The sequence below is a fragment of the Carassius carassius genome, chromosome 11, assembly GCF_963082965.1.
Source record: "Carassius carassius chromosome 11, fCarCar2.1, whole genome shotgun sequence".
Lineage (NCBI taxonomy): Eukaryota > Metazoa > Chordata > Actinopteri > Cypriniformes > Cyprinidae > Carassius > Carassius carassius.
In genome coordinates this window covers 34,294,513-34,320,694 of record NC_081765.1, presented here as the reverse complement: position 1 = coordinate 34,320,694, position 26,182 = coordinate 34,294,513, and the positions used below count along the sequence as shown (strand labels likewise).

The window sequence follows — 26,182 nt, the reverse complement described above, 5'->3', positions numbered from 1 at the left end:
ATAAATGAAAATGAGCATTTTTTTTTTTTTACATTTTTTTAATGTTAACATTAAATAATCATTTATTTTTTTTAAATCGACTAAAATGTTTTTTTTTTTATTATTCTTATTCTTTTGGATTTAATTAACAATAATAACCCTGAAGGAAAGTCACTCGGGTCTGGAACGACACAAGGGACAGTAAATGATGCCAGAATACTCACTTTTAGGTGAACGATCTGTTAAATAATACTTTGTGACATTATTTTCCAGGCAAATAATCACATTTCCCTCCCACATTCATACATCTTATGGAGAATATTTTCGTCTCATTTGGTTTTATGACTCTTCTATAGTTAAATCACGTTTCGACTGCTGTTAATTTGAGGCAGGAGGAGCTGAAATATATAATGCATATCATTTTGTCAGCTTTTAGGAGTGTTTACAGTGTGTGTTCACTTTTCTTTCCATTTCTTCTTTGTTTCTTTCTTTAGAGCAGTACATTAGACAAACTATAGGAAGATGACACTAAAGGACAAAACAAATGAAAACAAAGCTAAATAATAATAATAATAATAATATATAAAAAATAGTTTTTACAGATGATTATGCGGTGTGCTGTGCATGTGTTTATACATTCATGATAGAGATATACACATGCACAGCATATTAAAGTTATGTGGAAATATTTCTACATTAAATATATATAACAATGTTTGTAGAGTGAAATCATTGATTTTCTTTTATCGCAGCATCACAATACAATAGAAGACTTCTGTGATGTTCTGTGGTTTTAGTTGTTCTGTGTTACTTCATATGTTTCCTGCTTGAACAAAATTGTATATAAGAAAACAAAAATAAACCCAGCTGAATATGATATGAATGACTTTATAAACAGTGATGTAATGGAGATTTAAACTGAAATCTTTCATTATTACACGTCCAGACAATCCAAACGTATGGGTTTCTCCTTGAACTTGCTATAAACATAAACTATTTACCATCTTTACCAGAAAATATGATTTTCACTGTCAATTGATTGATTTGATTGATTTATTTGTTTCTAATGTGAGTGAATGATGACATTCGAGTGCACATCTACTAATTACTACACAGTAATTAATACAGTCAGCGGTTATTAACATCATAAACTGAGAGCAATCTTTCGGTGTCTTACTTATCAAATGTTGTCAAGTTGATCATCCAATCATAAGATGATCCAGCGGCCGAACTTAAAAACACTGCAGACGTCAGTTACCCATCTCTGATTTACACCAGTGAACAAACTGATCAGAGTTATCATTTAATCTCTATAACTGAAATAAACAATTAATCTTTTAGTCTCAAGTTCAGCAAATATTGAAATTGTGATATGGATTGAATATTGAAAACATGATGAGTGTAGAAGATGAAAGCAGATCGATCCAGAACTACAGGAGTCACATTTACTGACTATTGAACGATAAGATCCTCAGAGAGTCAGGAGTATAAGTACAGAAGAAAGGAAAGAGTGTGTGAGTGAAGGTGGTTGTGAATGTGTGTAGATGTGTGTTAGTTACAGGATCAGAGAATGACACTGTTCCTCTCTCATAGTCCAGATCAACTCTCACACGCTCAAGATCCTGTTTAACATGAAAACCAAACTGATCAGAACATCCTCGCTGCACAAACCAGACATCAGTGTTAAAGAAAACACGTCCCTTCCTCTGGTTTGATTCTGTAGTTACTCCAAGAATCCACCATGGACTCTGTTTAACCTCCACATCCCAGCAGTGTGTTCCTGAGTTAAAACCCTCTGAACCCAGAACACAGGAATAATAGTTAAATCTCTCTGGATTATCAGGAAGAGGTTGTTTGTTCCAGCTGTTTCTCACACTGGTCAGATCATCAGACAGGACGAGATCTGGACGTGCAGTGTTTGGATCCAGAATCACAGGAGCTGATGAGACACAATCAACAGCTGCTTTTATTCTGATGTTCATATAATGATCAAGAGTGAACCACACACAGATTATTATGAATTATGACCAGTGTTCATTTTGACACGCATTTCTGATTTAGTCTTAGTCTTTATCTTGAGTCTTAGTCACATTTCATTTGAGTCTTTCATAGTTTTAGTCGATGAAAAGTCATTGCATTTTCGATTTTTCGTCAACTTTTAGTCAAACTGCAGATACTAATATTTATTTTGGTAGCTATTTCATATGTATTTTTCAAACAAAACTAGTCGTTAATTCTTCTCTCTCTCTGGCCCTTTTCGGTCATAATACACACCAATCAATGAATGGAAAAAATACAAAAGGGGCTCTCTCTCTCTCACACACACACACACACACACACACACACACACACACACACACACACACACACACACACACACACTGATACTTATCTAACCAAAAATATCTAAACCTTGACAAAAAGTAATCTTTTAGAATGTCTAGATATAGATCTAAATGCAAAACCTAAAAAAATGAAGAGATGAGGTCTAAAAAACTATGGGAATCCAAAAGCCTCTGTATATATCTAGATATGGTGCTAATACAAGAGGTTAAGCAACATTACACAAGTTTATATTTTTTAATGCCTCCAGATTGCCCAATTCTCACATCAAAAAATTGATTTTAAATGCTTTCACTCTATTTTAATGTGAAATATTGCATTTATTTAAAAAAATTGTAAATAAATAAAGAGATATATCAAAATATATATTAATAGTAATGGAAAAAAATATCCCATTAAAATTGTATAAATATTGCATAGTATCATAAAATTCCCCTTAAAAATCAAAAATAATAATCAAAAAATATTGTTAAACACAAATATATTACATTGGTTTTCCTGAAGAAAAAAAAAGTTAGATTTCAAAGCTTCAGTCACTTTTGACCGCGGAGAAGGTAAGTGTGACTCCTAAACGAAGAGGGACAGAAATCAATTAAGCTTATCAGAAATTTGAATTAAGGATTGTATTTGAAAAAACTTGAATAAATGATGACAAATTTCATTTTTGGATGAGCTATTCCTTTAACAGTAGTGAAAAGGGAGAAAAAAATAAAATATTATAGTTGTTCATATATAATATTGATCACAAAAAATATGATTTATAAATTTTGAAACAGAAGCCAAGGCAATAAGGCTCATTAAGGCAATAAGACAAATATGAAAGAGATGCAAATTAAACACATTTTTCAGATACAGAAGGTTTACTTAACATTTGTACATTTATTTAACATCTTTTGTTGATTAACATTAATGACACGGACAGGTGCATAATTAGGAATACTGTCCCTTTTTAAAGGTCCCATGATGTGGATTATTTTCTTTTTTAAATGCTTTTTTAATGTTCCCTGACGTGTACTTATGATATTGTTAGTATGATTTTTACTTTTAAAATTTAGAAATAAAAGGCATTTTTATATCCTGATTTTATCCCTCTGGCTTGAATGCTCTGTTTGAAGGGGCGTGTCTGCTGTGAGACTCTGTTGTGATTGGCTGACATCTCTGCATTTGAAATGCGTATTACATGTGGACGCCCTCTCAAATACTTTTACTAGTTTTTTTTTTTACTATTACAACTGTCGAGATTTTCATGTCATGGGACTTTTAAGACGGAAGGCATGCGTGTACTGCTATGGTACGATGGTTCTTGACTCGAGAACGAGTCAATGTTTCGTTCGTTATCTGGCTCGGCTCGGTGTTCATCTTCAGTTCTCTCTTCACAGCAGTTCAGTCAGTGTACTGTTTGAGTAAATGAATTACTCCGGGATATTGGTTTGTTTGAACTCAGAGGGAGTGTCAGCCACATTAAAAAAGTTAACAGCTTAAGTCATTTGTGGATTAATGCGTATTGGAGACGTGAACAAGATTTTTGGGTGAACTATCCCTTTAATTTGATCCACTGCTCCACATGGGGAAAAAAAACAAACAAACAAAAATAAAAATACAGACAGGCCAACTAGTTAGTGATCCAGTACCGCTGCTCCCTACACGCAGAGTACGCAGTTTGCATTGGGCACCAACTCCCCGGGGGGCACCATTCAGATACTCAGAAAAGAAAAAGAAAAAGAAAAAGAAAAAAAAGGCGCCTTTCCAACAACCACGCTCGCAAACGCTCGCACCTCATGTTTGCTGGTGAATGCTCATAATTGAAGGATGGACATCTTGTGGAAAAGACATCACCAATCCGGAGCAGAGAGAAGAAAATGGAAGGAAGAAAGTAAAAAAAAAAAAAACAGGCATAAGGTTGATGATAGACTTCGATTATTTAGGGACCGTCTCTAAAGTTTCATGCGATATTGGTTTACACTTGTCTAACGTCAATAGCATTCGAAGAGAATGACGTGCAGTCATAAAAACAAATGTAAACTGTTCATTATTTATAATTCACAGCTTTTACATGTTTTATATTTATTAACATAAACTGTAAATTGTTTATTGTTTTGTGTGTTTATTTTTTAAATATTTTCACCTGAACACTGGGGCAGTGACCAGTTAATCCATGAGTGTTAACTTTGAACACCAACTTTCATCATTCTGGTGTTAATATTATACACCTCAAGAGTTTGCTGGGTAACACTGTCAGAGTGTTAATAATGTTAACTCTTTCAAAAGTGTTAATTTAACACTTTACCAGTGATTCCCATATATACTCTGGGCAAGTGGTAATTTGAACTCTGAGGAAGTTTAATTCACTCTTTAAAATTTGCTTTGTATAGACGAGCCGCACCTGATCTTATATTTAGTTTTAGCTTGTCAACATCTCGTCTTTGTTGAAGAAATGAACACTGATTATGAAACTCGTGTTATTGATCAAACACATCAGACTCTCTCCTCTGATCACTGTCAGTGTTTGTTACAGTAAATATTTTAGATTTGTCGATCAATCAAACTGAACTGAGATCTGCTGTATCACTGTAACTAAATATCATGTGGACCAAAGTTGTTCTTCTCTTGTTTTCGGCTCATTTTGGTGAAGCAGCTCATCTGGTTATTCACACATAATGCTGAAATCTGTCAATATTCCCTCATGCGTCATTCCCAGTGTGTGTGTAACAGCACAGATCTTCTCCAGACTCACTGTTTTGGACGATGTCCTGCATCTTCTTCCAGACTCTGAAGGGCAGGTTGCCCAAGTAACGCGGCACATGAATCAAAGCTCCAGAAGGCGTCTGTGGATCCGGCTGTGATGAGATCTGGACTCTGGAAAAACATTCAGGATCAGATCTGCAGTGGCTTTGGATCAGAAGCAGAGAGAGCAGAGACACCAGCAGATCACTTACCTTTCCATCGTGACTGGAAACTCCTGCAGAACAAACACACCATTGATCATCAAGAACTCAATCAATCATCAATCAATCAATCAATCAATGGATGATCTGAAATCAGACCTTCAGAAAGCAGACGTCACTGGCTTTCATCATCTCCTCCGTGTCTTTGATTGTGTGTGAAAGAGCTGAGATGTGTGTGTTCATCTCCTCCAGCTTCTCCTTCATCATCTGCTTCTTCTGCTCCTCTTCCTCTCTCAGTGCAGTGATTGTAGCTTCTTCTTCATCTCTGAGAAACTGATGAAGCTTCTCAAACTGCTGTTTAATCTGACGCTCTGTGTGCTCAGCTTGAGACTGAAATCAAATCACATTCACTTCAATCAACTCCATCAACACACATCAACACATCACATCATTCAGATCCCAGAGAAACTCAGACAAGGACATATAACAGATCCAGAAGCAGATTGCTGCTCATCATTTACAAAAATAATCAACTGGAATCATTATATGAAATATAACGCATCATAATTGTGTTTAGTGATGCTACAGCTGTACTGAAAATGACTCTTGATTGTGTTTCCTCACCTTGATGTGTTGAACTGTTTTCTCAAACTCTCTTTTAATGTTTTGATTGTGTTGAAGTTTCTTCTGTAAGGACTTCAGTGCTGTATTGAGCTCCTCCTAGAATTGAACAAAATAAAAATACATAAAACAGCAGATTACAGTGAAGAGAAGAGAATACAGTGATCATACAGTGCTGTGTTTGTGTGTATCTCACACTAAATTGATTCAGAAATTAAAAGTAAACGTAAATCAAACACAACCTGAGTAAAAACAAAATACACTTTTTCATCAGTATGAATATGATCTCTTACCCAGTGACTACACTTTAGTTCACAAACACAGAACAAATCAGAGCAGAGTTTATGTCATATGAAGTTGATTAAAACAGCAGAGAGAAATACTGAGTGCATGAATGTGATGATATCTGTGTTTATGACTTATTATTGTTCTTTATAAATGAAACAAGAGACATTTGTCCTACCTTATATGAAGGAACAACTTCACTGATGGGTCTGAATGTGTGACTGACGTGTTTCTGTGAAGTAAAGCACACTACACACGCCGGCTGTTTGTCCTCCAGACAGAAGAGTTTGAGTTTCTCACTGTGTAAACTGCAGATCTCCTCAGATCCTGATGAACGACTCTCATTTCTCTCCTTCAGGAACGACTCACACAAGTTTTGTAATGCCAGATTTAATGGAGGACGATCTTTTGAGGATCTTCTCCTGCAGACAGGACACTCCTGAGTTTTCTTGGTTCTCCAGAACTGTTGAAGACACTCTTTACAGACACTGTGACTACATGATAAAATAACAGGAGTCTTGAAGATATCACAGCAAACGGGACAATTATAGTCATATTCAGCTGATGAAGCCATTTTCACTGTTTGAGCTCCAGCAACCTAAACTTTACTTTCACTTTCTGAACGACGGTTTCAAACACGAATAACCTCGAGAATCACAAAGATCTGCTGTCTGTTCTGAAATACACTTCTTCAAAGTCTTTCTCTTCGTTGTCCTCTGATGACTGATTCTTGTTTGATTTTGTCAAAGAGAAGAAAATCGGTGACAGAAAGAAGAAATAACAAGTCAGTCTCTTCCTGGTTAGTGTTGTAAGAGGGAGGAGTTTCTGATCATCAAACAGTCTGACGACAACAGCAGGACTTCTTCAGGTTATATATCAATAAAATACATTAATGATTAACTTGCATTGAAACTTTCTTAAGTATAATGCTAGAAAACCTTAAATCAAACACAAAAGAACAATGAAAAACACAAATGTTGATAATATGTTTTAGTTCTTGCTCTATATTTCTCACAGAGTTCCTCCAGGATGTCATGTCAGATGATTTCTTCATAAGCTGAGAATTATGGAAGGCCAAAAGCGCCAAAAACATAAATTTTAACGCGTTATCAACAGGTTAAACACGTGTATTTCACATACATATATTAAACATGTGTTTCATGTGTTAAATATATGATGTTTGTGGTTTAAAAATCTGTGCAATAAATATGCATATTCAACTCTTATATAATGTGTTAAATACACATTAAAAATCAGTTTGAATGGGTCAGTGTCATTGACTGCTGAAGACTTGGGTCAAATAATTTCTGTGATCTTAGCGGGGTGTACCATTCATAGACTACCAACATTTATAGATCAGCTTATTCAGCCTATTTATTTTGTCCTTTTTTTGTATAGCCTATAGAAATTCCTCAAATTAATATTTGCATGGGGAAGTCAGTTACTGTTGAGGTAAGCAAAAATGCAAATTCAAGATACAGACCATTCCAGTCAATATATATATATATATATATATATATATATTAGTGGTGGACTGTTATCGGCGTTAACGTGCTGCGTTAACGTGAGACTCTTATCGGGCGATAAAAAAATATCGCCGTTAATCTATTCTCAAAGTTGGGTTGGGAGCTGGGTCTATATTAAGCAAGCTATGATGACTTTCACCTTGATATTTTATATAACCGACTGGCTGAGGCCAGCCTAAAAAGATGCTCAGGACAGTTGACTGGCCACTGCTGTGCATCGTCATGAAAGCTTATCTTTTTCATGTGTTTTTAAGCCGTACCGCTTGTCGATTTAAACATTAAAGAATCCAAACACATGACGCAGAAAAGATGAACAGAGTAGCTAGTTACTCGCGCGCTGTGTTCGGTGCACACGAGAGAGACAGAGAGCCGCGTATCCCGGACAGCGACACTGAACCGAGCTCTCTTCTGCGAAGTTATCCTCGAAGTCCCTCCTGCACCTGAACGAACAAATACAAATCGCAGTTTGAACAAACAAAAAGATGTGAACGAGCCCAATTCAGTACTCGCGCTGTTCTGGTGTTCAGGGCTCATGCAGAGAAAGGCGTCTCAAAACACTTGAACACCGAATTTGCTTCTTTTTGCTCTTGTGCCGACAAATATATACAAAATATGTCAAAATATCCACCTTGGAAATTATGCTCGAAAAAACGGTCAGTTGTTTCTTAAGTGAAAGTAAACAGTTGAGGGAAATAATGGGATGTGTATTATATTGGATGCGTTCATCGTCTCTTAAAGTGACCGCGCCTAATTTAGCTACTGGCTGCTGTAATGTTAATCCAAGAAAATGAAAATCACTCACTGCTCTTGACTGAATTACTTTGTAGTTTTAACAGTCAAACAAAAAATTATTCAGACACCATATATAATTTTTGATATATATAGCAAAACTGTAATAATGTGAGAAATGTTGAAGGTGTCTGAATAAATGTAGGTCTGATTGTATATTTCATTTTAACATTGAAGACTATCCAGTGCTATTTTACATTAAATTATTTGGTTTCTGTACCTTGACACCTACAAACTTGAAAAAAACTTAAACATTATGTATATAGCACAAATAAATAAAAATAAACGAACATACAAATTAAACAATTTCAAACAGGGCCCACTGGTACAACCTTCAGCGGGGCCCCGCTGACCCCAGCTATGGCAATTCGAATGAGCCATTTCAATCTAGATTAATCTAGATTAATTTCAAGATCACAGTGGGATTAATCTAGATTTAAAAAATGTATCTATGCCCACCACTAATATATATATATATATATATATATATATATATATATATATATATACACACAGGTGATGTTATACATTTAAATGTATTTAAAAACTTAAAGTATTTAAACATGGTATTTATAATTTTATATTTATACTACGGGGCCATTGAATGCTTGAATCTGATTGGCTGACGAACATTCTGAGGTGTGCAATTATTTTCTGGGAAATGCACGAATGTAGTTCCAGGCAGCTCTCCTGACCGCATCACGGTTCCATATCACTTCACATAGTTAACAGTTATAACAGTCATGCAGTTTGCACAAAAAGCTACTGTCAGCCCTGCCCTGACGATATTATCAGTTAGCCTATATAGTGTAGCAACTTAAAGGCTACACATGACATTTCTCACTAGCGAGGAGAAATCACTGTTTAGAGACGCTGCAGCAGAAGAGTGTTTAGAGACGCACAGAGGTACGTTAGCCTAATTCACACAAGCTCTCTCTCTCTTTCTTTCTCTGTGTGTCTCTGTCACTCTCGCTCTCTTTCTAATAACTTCATTAATAGCTGCATTTGAATGGTATCAATGGCTCAAGCCTCCATTACCAGCTTTAAAACAACATTTTGGTACTAGCAAAGGAGGCATTGAATGAGATGCGGAAGAAATAGTCCTACTCACAAAAGTGATTTAAGTACTAAAACAGGACGAATCCCTTTAGATAAATCATCGGATCGATGTCTTGAGGTGTGGTAACCGTAATATAAGCCGAATAATTGATTCTGGACCATTGAATTATTAGAAAAATAATTCATACCCGCGATGCGGCCACGACGTGAAGCAGAGTGTGCATTATTTAATATTTCAATACAGTACCACCACTCCCTATACGCAGAGTACACAGTCTGCATAGGGCATCAACTCCCAGAGGGGGCACCATCCCAGTTGCTCAAAAAAAAAAAACACCTTCCGCCATTCTCCCATCCATTCAACTGCTCGCACCTCATGTTTGCGGCTGAATGTTCATAATTGATGGATGGACATGGTAAAGGACATCAGCAATCTGGCCCAGAGAAAAGAAAACTAAAGAAAGTAAAAAAAAATTAATAAAAACAGGCATAACATTGGTTTGATGTTGGACGTTCGAGAGTCTCAAATTTAGGGACAGTATCTAAAATTACATGTGATTTTGGTATACACTTTTCTAACATCAATAGCATTTGAGGAGAAAGACTTGCAGTCATAAAACAATTGTAATGTGTTAATTTAGGTGTCAGCTACAATGCACACCTTATACATTTTTTATATATATTAAAATAAATTATAAATCATTTAGGTAAAAACGAGGCCTGTTTATCACTTTCAGGCAGATACCTGTGAAAGTTTTCCCTTACGAAAATTACCCATGGTTTTAACAATAACACCACAAATCATCGTTCTTGTAGCCATGGTAACTACAAATTAACCATGGCTTTGTTACTTCAAATCATAATTTACAAAGAAGTATTAATATTCTGTAATACTTTGTTGTTGTTGCTATAAAACAGACCTAAGCAATCGATAGCCTTTAAAATGCTGACTTAAAATGCATTATATAAAACAATGAGGCAATAATGATTGGTTAATAATTAACACTGTTAAAATACATAAAGTAGGCAAATACAAAATAAACAATTTATGTATGGTAAATGTCGAGAGCTACAATTGTAATTTGTAAATAATACAACTTATTCATTTATTTTTTTATTTGATCAAAGTTGTATTTTCACCCCTATAGTAGGTGTTTTTTTTTTTACATCATCATATTTGAGGAAGGGGGGCACAACAATACAATCCTGTTTAGGGCACCCATTTGGCCAGCAGCGGCCCTGTTTAAATATGGTTTATTTTTCTAATAATTATTCAGTTAATCCGCTTTTTTAATAATTATTCAATTATTCCGCTTATACTACGGTTACCACACCTCAAGACACCGATCCGATGATTTATTTAAGGCCCCTCGTCAATTATTCCTTACATGAATTTCAGGATTATAATGACAGCTTGTACTCACGTGAGGACAGGTATAAGAACTTGATTTGGCTTTCCTGACAGCAGAAGTATTCTACTGTACAAAAGTCCTAGGTCACCCTGAAAATTGATATTTTAAAGCAATTTATCTGTGAAATGATGAGAACATTCATTAAAGCACTTTATAACATTTAAGTAAACATGTAAACAAAAATACTAAGTAGCTCTTTTTTTTTTTAGAACCACACACATTTAGTTTATACAGTATCTGCAAGTAATTTGGATTGTTACTGAGAATACTACACTCTCAGAAAAAAAGGTACACGGTGGTACAAATAATGTTCCTCGAAGAACGGTTTTGTACCTTTTTAATAATTGTACCCTAAATGGTACAGGAAAGACCTCTGATGATACTGTTTGGTACAAAATTTTTTCTCACCATCCATCCATCCATCTTCTTCCGCTTATCCGGGGCCGGGTCGCGGGGGCAGCAGTCTAAGCAGAGAACCCCAGACTTCCCTCTCCCTAGACACTTCCTCCAGCTCTTCTGGGGGGACACCGAGGCGTTCCCAGGCCAGCCGGGAGACATAGTCTCTCCAGCGTGTCCTAGGTCTTCCCCGGGGTCTCCTCCCAGTGGGACGCGCCCGGAACACCTTCCCGGGAAGGCGCCCAGGAGGCATCCGGAACAGATGCCCGAGCCACCTCAGCTGACCCCTCTCGATGTGGAGGAGCAGCGGCTCTACTCTGAGCTCCTCCCGGGTGACTGAGTTTCTCACCCTATCTCTAAGGGATCGCCCAGCCACCCTGCGGAGAAAGCTCAATTCGGCCGCCTGTATCCGGGATCTTGTCCTTTCGGTCATGACCCAAAGCTCATGACCATAGGTGAGAGTAGGAACGTAGATTGACCGGTAAATCGAGAGCTTCGCCTTGCGGCTCAGCTCTTTCTTCACCACGACAGACCGGTACATCGACCGCATTACTGCAGAAGCTGCACCGATCCGTCTGTCAATCTCCCGTTCCATCCTTCCCTCACTCGTGAACAAGACCCCAAGATACTTAAACTCCTCCACTTGAGGCAGGAACTCTCCACCAACCTGAAGTGGGCAAGCCACCCTTTTCCGACTGAGGACCATGGCCTCGGATTTGGAGGTGCTGATTCTCATCCCAGCCGCTTCACACTCGGCTGCAAACCGTCCCAGTGCATGCTGAAGGTCCTGGCCTGATGAGGCCAACACGACAACATCATCCGCAAAGAGCAGAGACGAAATCGTGTTGTCACCAAACCTGACCCCCTCCGGCCCCTGGCTGCGCCTAGAAATTCTGTCCATAAAAATCATGAACAGAACCGGCGACAAAGGGCAGCCCTGCCGGAGTCCAACACGCACCGGGAACAAGTCTGACTTACTGCTGGCAATACGAACCAAGCTCCTGCTCCGGTCGTACAGGGACCGGATAGCCCTTAGCAAAGGGCCCCGGACCCCATACTCCCGGAGCACCCTCCACAGGCCGCCGCGAGGGACACAGTCGAATGCCTTCTCCAAATCCACAAAGCACATGTGGACTGGTTGGGCAAACTCCCATGAACCCTCCAGCACCCCGTAGAGGGTATAGAGCTGGTCCAGTGTTCCACGGCCTGGACGAAAACCACACTGTTCCTCCTGAATCCGAGGTTCTACTATCGGCCGGATTCTCCTCTCCAGTACCCTGGCATAGACTTTCCCAGGGAGGCTGAGAAGTGTGATCCCCCTGTAGTTGGAACACACCCTCCGGTCCCCCTTCTTAAAAAGAGGGACCACCACCCCGGTCTGCCATCCCAGAGGCACCGTCCCCGACTGCCACGCGATGCTGCAGAGGCGTGTCAGCCAAGACAGCCCCACAACATCCAGAGACTTGAGGTACTCAGGGCGGATCTCATCCACCCCCGGTGCCTTGCCACCGAGGAGTTTCTTGACTACCTCGGTGACTTCAGCTTGGGTGATGGACGAGTCCACATCTGAGCCCTCAGCCTCTGCTTCCTCAATGGAAGAAGTGACAGCGGGATTGAGGAGATCCTCGAAGTATTCCTTCCACCGTCCAACGACATCCCCAGTTGAGGTCAACAGCTCCCCACCTCTACTGTAAACAGCATTGGTAGGGCGCTGCTTCCCTCTCCTGAGGCGCCGGACGGTTTGCCAGAATCTCTTCGAGGCCGACCGATAGTCCTTCTCCATGGCCTCACCGAACTCCTCCCAGGCCCGAGTTTTTGCCTCCACAACCACCCGGGCTGCAGTCCGCTTGGCCTGCCGGTACCTATCAGCTGTCTCAGGAGTCCCACAAGCCAACCAGGCCCAATAGGACTCCTTCTTCAGCTTGACGGCATCCCTTACTTCCGGTGTCCACCACCGGGTTCGGGGATTGCCGCCTCGACAGGCACCGGAGACCTTACGGCCACAGCTCCGAGCGGCCGCTTCGACAATGGAGGTGGAGAACATGGTCCACTCGGACTCAATATCTCCAGCCTCCCTCGGGATCCGGTCGAAGCTCTGCCGGAGGTGGGAGTTGAAGATCTCTCTGACAGGAGGCTCTGCCAAACGTTCCCAGCAGACCCTCACAGTACGTTTGGGTCTGCCGAGTCTGTCCAGCTTCCTCCCCCGCCATCGGATCCAACTCACCACCAGGTGGTGATCAGTTGACAGCTCCGCCCCTCTCTTCACCCGAGTGTCCAAGACATACGGCCGGAGGTCGGATGAAACGACCACAAAGTCGATCATCGACCTACGGCCTAGGGTGTCATGGTGCCACGTGTACTGATGGGCACCCTTATGCTTGAACATGGTGTTCGTTATGGACAAGCTGTAACTAGCACAGAAGTCCAATAACTGAACACCACTCAGGTTCAGATCAGGGGGGCCGTTCCTCCCAATCACGCCCCTCCAGGTGTCACTGTCGTTGCCCACGTGGGCGTTGAAATCCCCCAGTAAAACGATTTTTCAAAATTGTTCTCACATCAAGGGTACATTGAATACCTGTCAACCTTGATAGACAGCTCCCTTATTATTACATTTGCAAATAGCATACAATCTTTGTGAACGAAAATGATTAAATAGTAAAGTTATGAATAATTTACGGATTAAAATATTTAAATGAGCTTATACAACTGTCTTAAATGTACATTATCATAACAGTTCTGAAAAAATAGTGCCAAAAACATGTGAAAACCAGGAGGAAACAGGTTTTGTGATATTTATAAAACAAAATACTTCATGCAGTTTTTTAATAAATATTTTCAAAGACAATCATGATGAAATACATTTATCATTGGTCTCCATGCAATTTGTCGTTTGCTTTCCATTGCAATCTATCCTACCAAATTACTGTTTCATGCACGATTGGTTGCTGTGTTAAATAATTTGCATAGCAACAAGACACTGATTGGTCGAAGGCGGCGGCGCTGCTGCAGCCGTTACGGAATTTTCTCTGTCATTAAGGAGAGCGGGAAGAAGCACTTCTGAAACACACGTCCAGGCATTTTGCCTCTTGTCTTTTTCGACTTAAAAGCTTAAAAAAATTAAGAAGGTGGATTTTAATGAACAAATAGTTCGTAGACGAAATGTAAAGGTGAGTTTTGACTATTTGTGTTTATATTTAGTTCATGAGGCAAACAATTTAAATGTTTCAACTATTCAAAGCGAAATTAGCAACGTAAATTTAGCATATTTGACACCATGCAATGCTGTTAGCCATTTGTGTACACTTTTTGACATTTTTAAAGCAGTTAATTACTTTAATATTACGTTACAATACACAATATGGCATTAGGCATTGCAACACGACATTGATGGGCCAAAGAATTTTCAAACGGAATGGAGAGCGGGAAGCAGACAACCATGGCTTTATCGTCGATGTCGTCAGAAAAACTCCTATTAAAATTAACAGAGGCCGGACTCGAATTCTCAGAGGAAGAAAAGAGAAAATTCAAAGGTGAGTTTTATATTTAATCAAATCAAAAATGTATAAAATGTTATACAACTCTTTAAGCATGGCATTAGCAAGTGTATTTAGCTTATGTATGAATCCAGTGCTATTAACCGTCCGCTTATAGTATAAAGTGATTTAGTTTGTGTGCTGCAATTCTGGTAAATTAAGTTATGCCTGGTTCAGATTAATTTACAAGATTTTTGTGTCTGTTATGATAGTCACGGTGTCAGATTACACGATTTTGACTCCTAAAATCTTGTGTTGTGGACAAGAAACATGTCAGACTACACGTTGCTTTCCGACCAGTCATCGCGTGCCGACACACACACACACACTGTCCCTCGCCCACACACCCATACACACACACTGTCGCTCACTCACTCACTGTTGCTCGCTCACATACTCACTCACTCTTGACAGAACCATAGTGGAGGACCGTTAAAAAATTAAACATGCTAGTCTTTTTGTCGTGATGTCCTGAAGCATCGCAGACGCGACATTGGTTGTCGCCTACTATGACACACTATACGAGAGATGAAATGAAACTATTGAATCTTGCGTCCCGACGCCGGTTGTCGTTTACGAATCCCCACGACACCCTACGTCAAACGGATCTGTTAAAATCGTGTAATCTGAACCAGGCATTAATTTAACGTTTGACATTCGTTACACATACGGTTTCATACCTATTAAACTCTGTGCATTTCATGTTTGCAGCCCAAACCCAACTCAGATATACAAATAACCTCCGTCTTGTGCATGTTCACAAAGTATATCTTGCAAAAGTCCAGACAAACTTGTGACGTGTGTTCTTTGTGGTCTGCCCATCACTCTTTCCCTGTGTTTAAAATAGTGTGATTAACGTTACCTGATTCTGCCCTATCTATAAGTCATATACATTTCATTCAGTGTATTACATAAGTTTTTGAAACTTAGCAAATGTCTCTTTGACTCTTAGATTTTGAAGTTGATGGGGAAACTGTCAGTGCTGGTCTCACGGATCACATGATAGGACAACTTTTTGAGAAGTCTTTTAAGAAGCAAGTTAAATTTATCAAACTTATCCAACAACTTAAAGAGAACCAGAGTGAAGAACTGTCTGAAAGTCTGACTACACCTTCAGCTTTGAGGCAAGTATTAGTATTTTTTTATTTATGTTCCCTTATATTTTCTACTGATTGACTGATTTTCTTTAAGTCCTTAAATTTATTTATTTTTTTGCCAGAATGACATTGATGTCAGTCTTGATAAAGCACAATAAAACTGCACTTCAAATTAAAGTCTGAAAGATTTCACAGAAGTCACTTTATTAAAAGTCTATTCACCCAAAATTCTGATGCTTCAGAACTTCAATAAAGAGATCGTAAAATAAGTCCAAATGAATTAAGTCGGTTAATTAATTTGTTTATTTAAAATTTGGCCATCATTTTATGTTACAAAAAGTGCATAATGCTGCTAATTTTTGTTGGTTTCGACATACAACTCTGTGAAGTGATTTCAGTATATGTGAATACTTTTTGAACATTCCAGAACATTTTATCAATAGCTGCGTTTACATGGACACTTGTAATTGAATTGATGGCTCAATCGGACTAAAAAACCTTCATGTAAACACCTTAATCGATCCGATTTAGCTTGATCCGGATGAAATTTCGATCGGATTGAAATGGGTGGTTTATCCCTTTTGTAATCCTAGCGAGAGAACATGTAAACACTTGATCGGATTGAAAACTGAAAAGACTGTGCAATGACGTTAAATAGCGTAATGACGTATGGCGCGTGGAACGAGCTGTTCTTCCTGTTGAATAAAGTGTCATATTAATAAGTTTCCCGTCATTCTAAAATCCTCATTTCACTCGCGTCTCTGTGAAGTGAAGCAGGACAACGTCCCACCAGTCCTTGTTTTGGATTCTCATCCACAGACGTCTGGTTTTGGCCGTGGGGAGGGGCACTTTTCCTGCGTGATCAATAAGCAGCATGGCAAAACGGTTAATCTGCTCTAAATTATGACCAGAGACGAATTAATATTACGTCTGCTGTTTAAAACAAATAAATAACCAATAGAGGAGAATATTTATGCGCGAACAGCGGGAAACTGTATATTTGTGCAGTGTGCGCATGTCAAAACATCAAATCCGATTTGAAACTTGTGACACATAAACGCGCACATCAACCCGATTACTTTATTTATCATTCATGTAAACACCTTGTTCGGATTCATCAATTGTATTGATTTCATTCTGATTGTGTCCATGTAAACGTATGCTGTTAAAATTCAGAGATCATTTTGGTGACTATAATCATGATATGAACATTTCATACTGTTTCATCTCTATTCTGCGTCATTCCTCTGTCTAAACAGCCAAGAGCAAAGAATTCCAGCCCCATTTCCTCTTGTCTTCTCACTACCAAAATTCCCAAAGGATGTTCAGTTAAAATTGGATAACAAAGAACCATGTCATAAGATCAGCACTTACCGGCATACAATTGTACGAGTGCTGCACGAGACTATGGCTCAGCACACACTGTAAGTTTAATAAACACTATTTTGTTTTTTAAATTCCAAACCCTGGTAAACATTTGTAGTAAATTTGCACACTTTTTTTAATCTTCTGATAGATATCCTTCAAACAGTGACTATGTTTGCGCAGTCAAGGCTCTTATCTCCAAATACCCTTTCCTGAGAGATGCAGAGGGAAATGGATATGTAAGTCAAATGTTTAATATTTATTTTTAGACAATGTAATTTATAGACCTGCTTAAAAGGTCATGAAACCTGCTGTTTAAGCACCAGTTGGTTCTCGCTACAGTTTCAAATTTTTCTTTTTGAAAATTTTATTATGGCAATATTCACTTGTTCAGTGCACTTTCTCTTAAAAGATGAATTTTGAGTTCGTAAGCTTTCGAATGATTCCTTATCTATGATGATTACTAAAATGTGATATGAAAAAAGGCAATAAATAAGAGCGCCAATCGTCCCGCTAGCAGGATGTGACAGTTAATTAAACCTGTTTTTCTCAAAATTCCGTTCCTGAAAATCATAGCGATCAGCCGACTTAAGATAACCATAAAGTATTACCAACAAACAATGTAAGAAATAAAAACAGATTTCAAAAGGGCTTGAAACAAGCTTTAATATGGTATCAATTACATAATAGTGGCATCCATAATCGTAATCGCGATTGAAAATTAGATTAATTGTACAGCCCTAATCAAAATTCACTATTTTCTTTTACAATTGAAACTCAGATTTAGTTTACTGTTTCATGACCCTTTAACAATACTGCTATTTGGCTTTTTGTCAACCATCGACTAGTAGGGCACATTTTAACTGCCTTCCCAGAAAACACTAACTTCAGCTTGACATCATTTGTTTTGTTTTTTACAACAGCATACGTGGCACATGTCCCTGAAAAGAAAATTTAAAACTGAAAGGTCCCCACTTGTTAACGAAGAGGAGGTAAAAAAGATTAAAATGAAATATGGTCACAATGTAAAGAAACCTGGAGAAAAAGAGGCTAGTTGTCAGAGAACCAGCAGATCTGTGGTAAGCAATGTCTAGCAGTGATGCATCACAATATAAAACTCTAAAATAAATGTTTAGAATCTACAGCTTTAAACTGTAGTCTTTCATCAAAAGAATAATTCACTCAGATTATATATGACTAAATCTTGAAACCTGTAATCTTGTCATTACATGTGTTTTGCATTATAGGCAGATGAAGACTGCGTGTCTTCTATTGGTGAGGATGCTATTTCAATCAATGCCCATGTAAAGACCTTACAGGACCAGTACAAGAAGACCCAACCAGATGCTGCAATAGTGGATGAAAAAATGAAACAAACATTTGCTTGGAGGAGGAGGGAAATAACCAATGGCATTCCTACTGCAGAAATTTTTCAAAAATATCCCTTCCTTAAGACCCCTTCAGTTGTAAGTAAAAAAAAAAAAAGCTTATACATATTGTTTACTGATTTCCATACAATGGCAGCTGATTATTACTTTAAAAACAATTCTGAAAGCATAAAAAAATATATATTTATAAAAATAAAATATTTTACTTTTTACCGTACAGTACTGTTTCCCACAGTATTTTTGTGGGTGGAGCTTGGTACCTCTGGAGGGTGGGGTGGGGGGGTTCTGTGGACATGCACTTTTTTTTTTTTTTTACATTTTAAAGATAAATTCATTAATCGCCACTTAACATTAAATCAGAATCATCCTCGCGTTTTCGGTGATTCCCTAGTTATACAATTTTTTTAATATTGAAAATTCTTTAAATCAGGGCATTTGTCCGGTCAGGCAAGTACAATTCTCTTTCACTTGTCCCTTAAAAAAACACGCGTGTCACAGACGAGCGTTATTATCAAGCCCTGATATGTTTTCCTTTAATGTTTTTCCCTGAAGAGAATTACGTTGTTTAAAACGAAAGTGTCGCACGTTCTTTGCGTTTTACAGTGATGAGAGTTCCATGTCTTTATTAAACTCAACGCATTATAATGATTTATTTGTCATCCACCCTTGATTAATTAAAATGTTATGTTTTTATTAAAAAAATGTATTAAAAAAATTTATCTGAGCATGTGACTGTCTGTCCCAGTTTTGTTTGAGATCCGGCACGAAATTTGACTTAGGCGGCCGCCTTGTAATTCTCTCTTTAGGAAAAACCCTGCTCTCCTTTGAACATTCAAGAGTGCATGAGAGAAGCCCATTCACAATAGCTGTGCATAAATGCTGCTTAAGTGAAAACAATATTTTTGTGTAAACAACACAATTTCTCAATGTGGGAACAAGCTTTTGAAAGTTTCCATTAGAGCATGGTGTGTGAACGGTTGCTTTATACTATGGTGAGAAAAGAAATAACATTAATTTAAATTAATTGTTTTTTTTTTTCCTTTTCGTATTTGTATTTCAGTTATTCCAGGAAATGGGTCGAATGCATGCCGTAAATTTAAGCCGGTGTTTCCAGGATTCCTTCAGCAAAATTGTGTCCAATGTTTTGAGTTTGGCTAAGGGGAAATCCGTTATAGAAGCACATTACATGGATGCCAGAAGAGAAGCTGTTGCAGAGAGCCTTTGTGGTATGCATTTTTGTATTGAAAATACAAACTGAATATTGTACGTCTTTATAACTGCTATAAGCTGCCTGTGGGGCGGGATGTTAAATCACTAATTCGAGAGTAAAACGTTCACATTTTTAATTGTAGTGTTGTTCTCTAACTGAACTAAATTACTTTTGTTACCATAAGAACATTGGGTAAGTGATGTAACCGGTGTTGCAGCTGAGCACCGGTAACAATAATGGTTTGTAACAATAATATGGTTTGTTGAAGAAAAATTGTGTGAAACAGTTCCACTATCCAAAATAATTACCAGAAAAACCTGAAAAGCACTTTATTTTATTTGTATCTTTGCTTTATTGTATTTATTTGTGCAGTTGCTTGTAGTTTGATTTTTTTTTTTTTGTCAGTAGACCTTTTTCTCTGAACATGACATGTACCAAAACCATGACCCTTAAAACCATGATACAAACAGAACCGTGAGCAATTTGAACTGTTACACTACTAATACCTATTCAATGTCTTTTTAGATATGGATTTTCGTGCTGCTCTGGTTTTACTTCCGGTGATTTTCAGGGAGAAAGTGGACGATTATGTCACAATCAGACAGGTATTTAATGCAAAGAATCTAAAGCAAGTAGGGATGCACCGAAATTTCGACTTTCGAAAATTATTTTCATTTATTGGCTTGTATGTTTTAAATTCAGAATCATTAAATAATTGAATTTAATTAAAGTCTTTTAATAATACAATTATACAAAAAAAAAAAAAAAAAAATTATTTTTAAAAAGTAATTTTCGGTTTTCGGCCAAGTGCATCTAGAAGTTTTGGCCCTGAATTTATTCGGTGCATCCCTAAAAGTAAGATAATATAAAAACTATTCTGGCTTAAGTGTAGATAAACAGTTGTAACTAGTCATTGGGAACATGAATTTAATCCAGATTTTCTTTTGATGTTTGTAATATTGTTTTTTCCATTCTGTTTAGGAAGAACCAGCCACACCATATCCCACTGTACAGATGGACTGTGTGAACTTTTCACAGACACGAGGAGCAGTGTCATTCATTTACAACAGACTGCTCAAGCTCAGCTGTGGAAAGCTCCCCATCACCACGACATGGGAAAAGGAATTAGCTCCTTGCAAACTAAATTGGGACTGGATATGGGACACTATTCCAACATTGTCAAAAAATCTTGCCCATCAGTTAATACACTATAAACTGCTGCATAGGGCTTGAAACAATTAATAGATAATCATAAAAACCAAACCAATGCAATCAGGCTTTGTTGATGCAATGAAGCAGCTCATGAACTTTTTCTGTCAACTTTATCTTAAAGCTATTAACCAAACCCCTGCAACAACTAAGTGTTGGCTTTTTTTACTCACCATTTTTTACTCACCATCCCTGTGGCGGGATTTAAACCTATCCAGCAGTTTACTGTGCTATCAATGCTAACACATTTATCAGTTCCCAACTTACATTTTTTGCATTCCTCCACTATAACTGATTTTCCCACACAAATGTTAATGCTTTGATGCCAACCTAAGTTTGCTAATAAAACTGCTATTTAAATATGTTAGTTTTATAGGCTAAACAAAATAAACAAATAAATAAATAAATAGGCTGAATAAGCTGATCTATAATATCTTAAAGGGTGGTCGTCCAGTCTATTTCTGGTACACCCCCCTAAGCTCACAGAAATGGTTTGACCCAAGTCTTCAGCAGCAAATGATACTGACCTGTTTTCTAGATGTTAAACAATTTATCCTCTGATGATCAGATTAGGCTATTTAAAAACAAAGTCCATCCTCCTGAGATGTAAATTCAGAACTGCTATAAAAGCTAAGATGTAAACTCAGAATTCTTAAAAGAAACAGAATTTCAAGATTTGTACTTAAAAAAAACAAAAAAACGTGCATGATGTAAACTGAACTGTTAAAAACAACTGAATTGAAATATGCAAACTTAAGAGTTATATCAAATAATTTGCAAGATGTAGTCATAAATCTTAATAAATTGCAAAAATTTGCAAGAATTCTTAAAAAAAGTAAGATTTAAACTCATAATTATTAAAAAAAAAAAAAAAAAAAAAAAAAAAAACAGTAATCTCAAAATTCTAAAGAAAAAAAAACAATGGGAAGATGTAAACTCAACTCTTACGAGAATTAGCAAGATTTAAACACAGAATTCTTAAAGTCAAGTCAAGTCTGTAGATTTAGATACAACTATACAATAAGGGAATGTAAAAAAGACATATAATAAAATTAAAACTCAAGTTAAATAAACCATGTGCAAGGCACATGGCAGATAGAGTGCAAATCAGTGAAGTGAACAAACAGTGCAGATAAAAGATTTTTAGTGCAAAAAGAAGCTTATTCAGTCTGATTAAATTGACAAAGGGCTCAAGAGCAGTTATTTTATTTAACTGACTGATGAGTTGGTAGAATGACGCCAGTTCCATGCTGAATGAGGTAGTGAGCAGACCAATGCAGGACAAAGTGACTGGTGCATGATATTGTATATTAGTGTGTGTGTGTGTGTGTGTGGAAGGATGGGGATGTGGAATCTGGGGGGGTACATAGTTCAGTGGTGCAAGTTCGGGAGCGAGTTTAGCTTCCTGACAGCCTGCTGGATGAAGCTGTCCTTCAGTCTGCTAGTCCTGTCCTGGAGACTCCGCAGTCTCCTCCCTGATGGTAGCAGACTGAAGAAGCTGTGTGATGGGTGGGTGGGATCACCTGCGATGCAGAGGGCTTTGCGGGTGAGACCGGTACCATAAATATCCTGCAGGGAGGGGAGAGAGACACCAATGATATTCTCTGCTGCTCTCACTATGCGTTGCAGAGTCTTTCGGCAGGACACGTTGCAGGCTCCATAACACACAGTGATGCAGCTCGACAGGATGCTATCGATGGTGCCTCTGTAGAAGGTGTACATGATGGGGGCCAGGGCTCTGGCTCTCCTCAGTTTGCGGAGGAAGTAGAGACGCTGTTGTGATTTCTTGGCCAGTGTTGCTGTGTTTTCAGTCCAGGAGAGCTCCTCTGTGATGTGCCACCCAGGAACTTGGTGCTGCTCACTCTCTCCACAGTCGCACCATTGATGGTCAGAGGAACATGCTGAGTGTGTGCTCTCCTGAAGTCTACAACAATCTCCTTTTGTCTTCTCCATGTTCAGAGAGAGATTGCACCACTGCACCACCCGGCCAGGCGGCTCACCTCGCTCCTGTAGTTTGTCTCATCTTTGTTGCTAATGAGACCCACCACAGTCGTGTCATCTGCAAACTTAATGAAGAGGTGGAGTTGCGTGACGGTGTGCAGTCATGGGTCTGTAGAGTAAAAAGGAGGGGGCTCAACACACATCCTTGGGGGGCCCCAGTGTTCAGTGTGATGGTGCTGGATGTGTTGCTGCCGACCCGTACTGCCTGAGGTCTTCCAGTCAGAAAGTCCAACAGCCAGTTGCACAGCGAAGTGTTGAGCCCCAGCTGGACCAGTTTGTAAATGAGCTATTGAGGGATGATTGTGTTGAATGCTGAACTGAAGTCAATGAACAGCATTCTGACATATGATTCCTAAAAAAGTACAAACACAGAATTCTTAAAAAAAAAAGATTTACACTCAGAATTCTAAAAACAAACAAACAAACAAACAAACAAACAAACAAAAAAAACCTGCAAGATTTAAACATATATATAAAAAAATGCAAGATGTAAAATCAATTACAAAAAATGTGCGAGATTTAAACTCGGATTTGTTAAAAACAACTGAATTACAAGATGTAAATCCAAAATAGCTGCTGCTGCTGCATTGACTGTTTGAGGATCTTTAGATACATCTATGTATATGAGTTACTTTAAAACTAGGTGTTGTCTTATTTTATTTTAATAAGCCACTCACACTTACTTTAGCAGCCTAAATCCTTTAATATGTCTTTTATTTTGTCAATATTAACTTCTGGCATGAAATTATACATTCATAAATGTATGTTTTTCAAAACTCCCCACGTTTAGTGGCGTTTAATTTGGAGACGTTAAAAGGAATGAAAAGTCCCAAAGCAAGGTTTATGTATTCTTCATTAGAGGACTTTGGTTTCTTAATGTGAAAATCTGTTAACCCCTACTTTTTCTTTATCTTTATATATATTCTTTTTTCTTAAATGTTTTTTTTATTTATTTATTTTACATTTATTTTGTTTTATGATGTACAGAGTGTGAACGAAAATTGAGTGTAATCTCAGACCGTATTTGTAAATCTACCAGTAATGAATGCCTTTCTGTGTTAATGTTCAAAGCAACTGATGTTTTTACTTTAAAAATTAGGTTAACATATACGATTTTTTCTATTTTAAAAGTCCTTGTTGGAAAAAAGTGATGTTTTATTTTATTTTGATAAGTCACTCACACATACTTTAGTAGCCTAAATCCTTTAATATGTATTTTATGTTGTCAATATTAACTTCTGGCATTGCTATATCAGTTTAAACCCTGTAGACGCATACAAATATTAAACAGGAATGAATGTGGTAAGTCAAGATGGGATTTTCTTGCCAAAGAAACTTTTACAACATTACACGGAAGGCTAAATATATTTCATCTCAAGTCGTGCACAGAAACGCGTCTGGTGTCTGGCATCTGATGTCTTTGTGTTTAAGGTTACGACCATGTCAACGAAGATTGTAAAACATCTAAAGGTTTTCGGGGATTGCAACTGGACTGTAAACGAATTAGTTTTGCCGGGGTTCTGGCGTTGTAAATGGTGGTGGTGCAGGTCAGCTAAAGTTCAAAAAATGTTGTGTATTCAGTGATCAAAGGGTGACAATTTCAACTTTATGACGTAGACCTGTTAGTTCATTTACTGGTCAAAAGGATGTTTGATCTTTTAACAAGTCAGACCATAGGAAAATGTTGTTTAATTTGAGTTAATTTAGTTTTATTTTAGCTACATTTATAATTTTTTATTAAAACCCCTAGATCTTTCAACCTCAACATAAAAGTACTGAGAATGCAAACAAGTACACAAACACAGGCATAATCACAAACAAACTTAAACACACACACACACACACACACACACACAAACAAAATAGGTCACAAACACGAAAATACCTATAATAGATTGAAAATGAGTTGTCATAAGTTTTCTTTGAAACCAAAAGTGTTTGTTGCTACAAATGTCTCCCAGAACTTTTTACAACAGATTAGACGTGGTTTCTCACTTTACAAATGGTGTTGTTAACCATACTGTATAAAATAGTTTTAAAAAGTATTCTTTTTTAGCTTTCATGTAGGATTCATGATTTTAGTAAGAGTCCAGAGAAATGAAAATAGATGCATGAAAAAAAACAAAAAAAAAACTTCTCTTTAAGATGAAAACTGTGTTTGTAGTAAAGTAGTTTGTAGTAAAATCACATATATAAGCTAAAACATTTTTCTTTCAAACCACAGTTTTCACAAACACTCCTCACAAAACTGCCAACAAGGACCTTAAGTATTGTTTTAACGTTTAGCTGTAGCTGAGACCTTGGTGGAATTATTTTATTCACAGATTTGGGGAGGTTACTATGAACTTTGTAATAGGTTATAGATCACAAATTACCCTGTTCAAAATCTAAAAGGTTGTGCAACTATATCAATTTCATTAAAAAAGTAATGTAACTGATACCATTTGATTACATGTTTTAAGACTTTTCAACCGTTAATCTTTTGAAACGTAAACAGGACGGGGTTAACATTAGAGCGCTCAACAGCTAATGACCGTCAGACTTTTCAAAATCCTTCATCACTTAAATTAGGATTGTGATCATTTCATTTTAAAGCACAACCACCACAAAATCAGATTTGTTTGGAGATTGTTCTGAGATTAACCCTCTCAGGCTCAAATTAAGTTTTAGTAACTTAGTAACTTTAGTAACCTTTAGTAAAGTTTTTAGTACTCCACATACATAAAATATGTATCTGGAGTAATAAGGTTTTTAGTTTTTAACTGTTGCAAATCAGCAACGCCTGCCTTGAGAGGGTTAAATACATATTTAAAAACACAGCAAGAAAGTTTAATAGCTATGATACTGTTTTGAAATCAAGTTTTTGCACACCTATAAAGGGAAATGCCACGGCATCTAACAATCTAATCTGACTGTACCTGATTACATTTATTTTTGTAATCAAAGGATATAATTTAGCTATATGTAACTAGTTGACCCCTAACACTGATTATGAATTCTAACAATAATAGATGGTGAAAGAGTTCATTAACCTCTTTAACTTTAAAAATGCGGACAATGTCACTTTAGCAAACAAGGGTT

At 37.5% G+C, this 26,182-nt stretch overlaps 2 protein-coding genes across 2 annotated transcripts; one reads left to right on the top strand and one right to left on the bottom strand.

Annotated features, from left to right (window-relative positions):
- Window positions 1–871: 871 nt before the first annotated feature.
- Window positions 872–6,931, bottom strand: LOC132153247 (nuclear factor 7, brain-like). Its single transcript, XM_059562632.1, has 6 exons — window positions 6,292–6,931; window positions 5,832–5,927; window positions 5,367–5,597; window positions 5,259–5,281; window positions 5,057–5,178; window positions 872–1,918 (listed from the first exon to the last, which is right to left on the bottom strand). The coding sequence occupies exons 1-6, from the start codon at window positions 6,685–6,687 to the stop codon at window positions 1,425–1,427; spliced, it is 1,362 nt and encodes a 453-aa protein (XP_059418615.1). The 5' UTR covers window positions 6,688–6,931; the 3' UTR covers window positions 872–1,424.
- Window positions 6,932–14,581: 7,650 nt separating this feature from the next.
- Window positions 14,582–21,124, top strand: LOC132153300 (uncharacterized). The gene is made up of 9 exons (XM_059562671.1): window positions 14,582–14,828; window positions 15,784–15,955; window positions 17,188–17,352; window positions 17,445–17,532; window positions 18,217–18,372; window positions 18,541–18,759; window positions 19,742–19,907; window positions 20,417–20,496; window positions 20,873–21,124. Exons 1-9 carry the CDS (start codon window positions 14,711–14,713, stop codon window positions 21,122–21,124), a joined length of 1,416 nt encoding a protein of 471 aa, XP_059418654.1. The 5' UTR covers window positions 14,582–14,710.
- The last annotated feature ends 5,058 nt before the right edge of the window (window positions 21,125–26,182 follow it).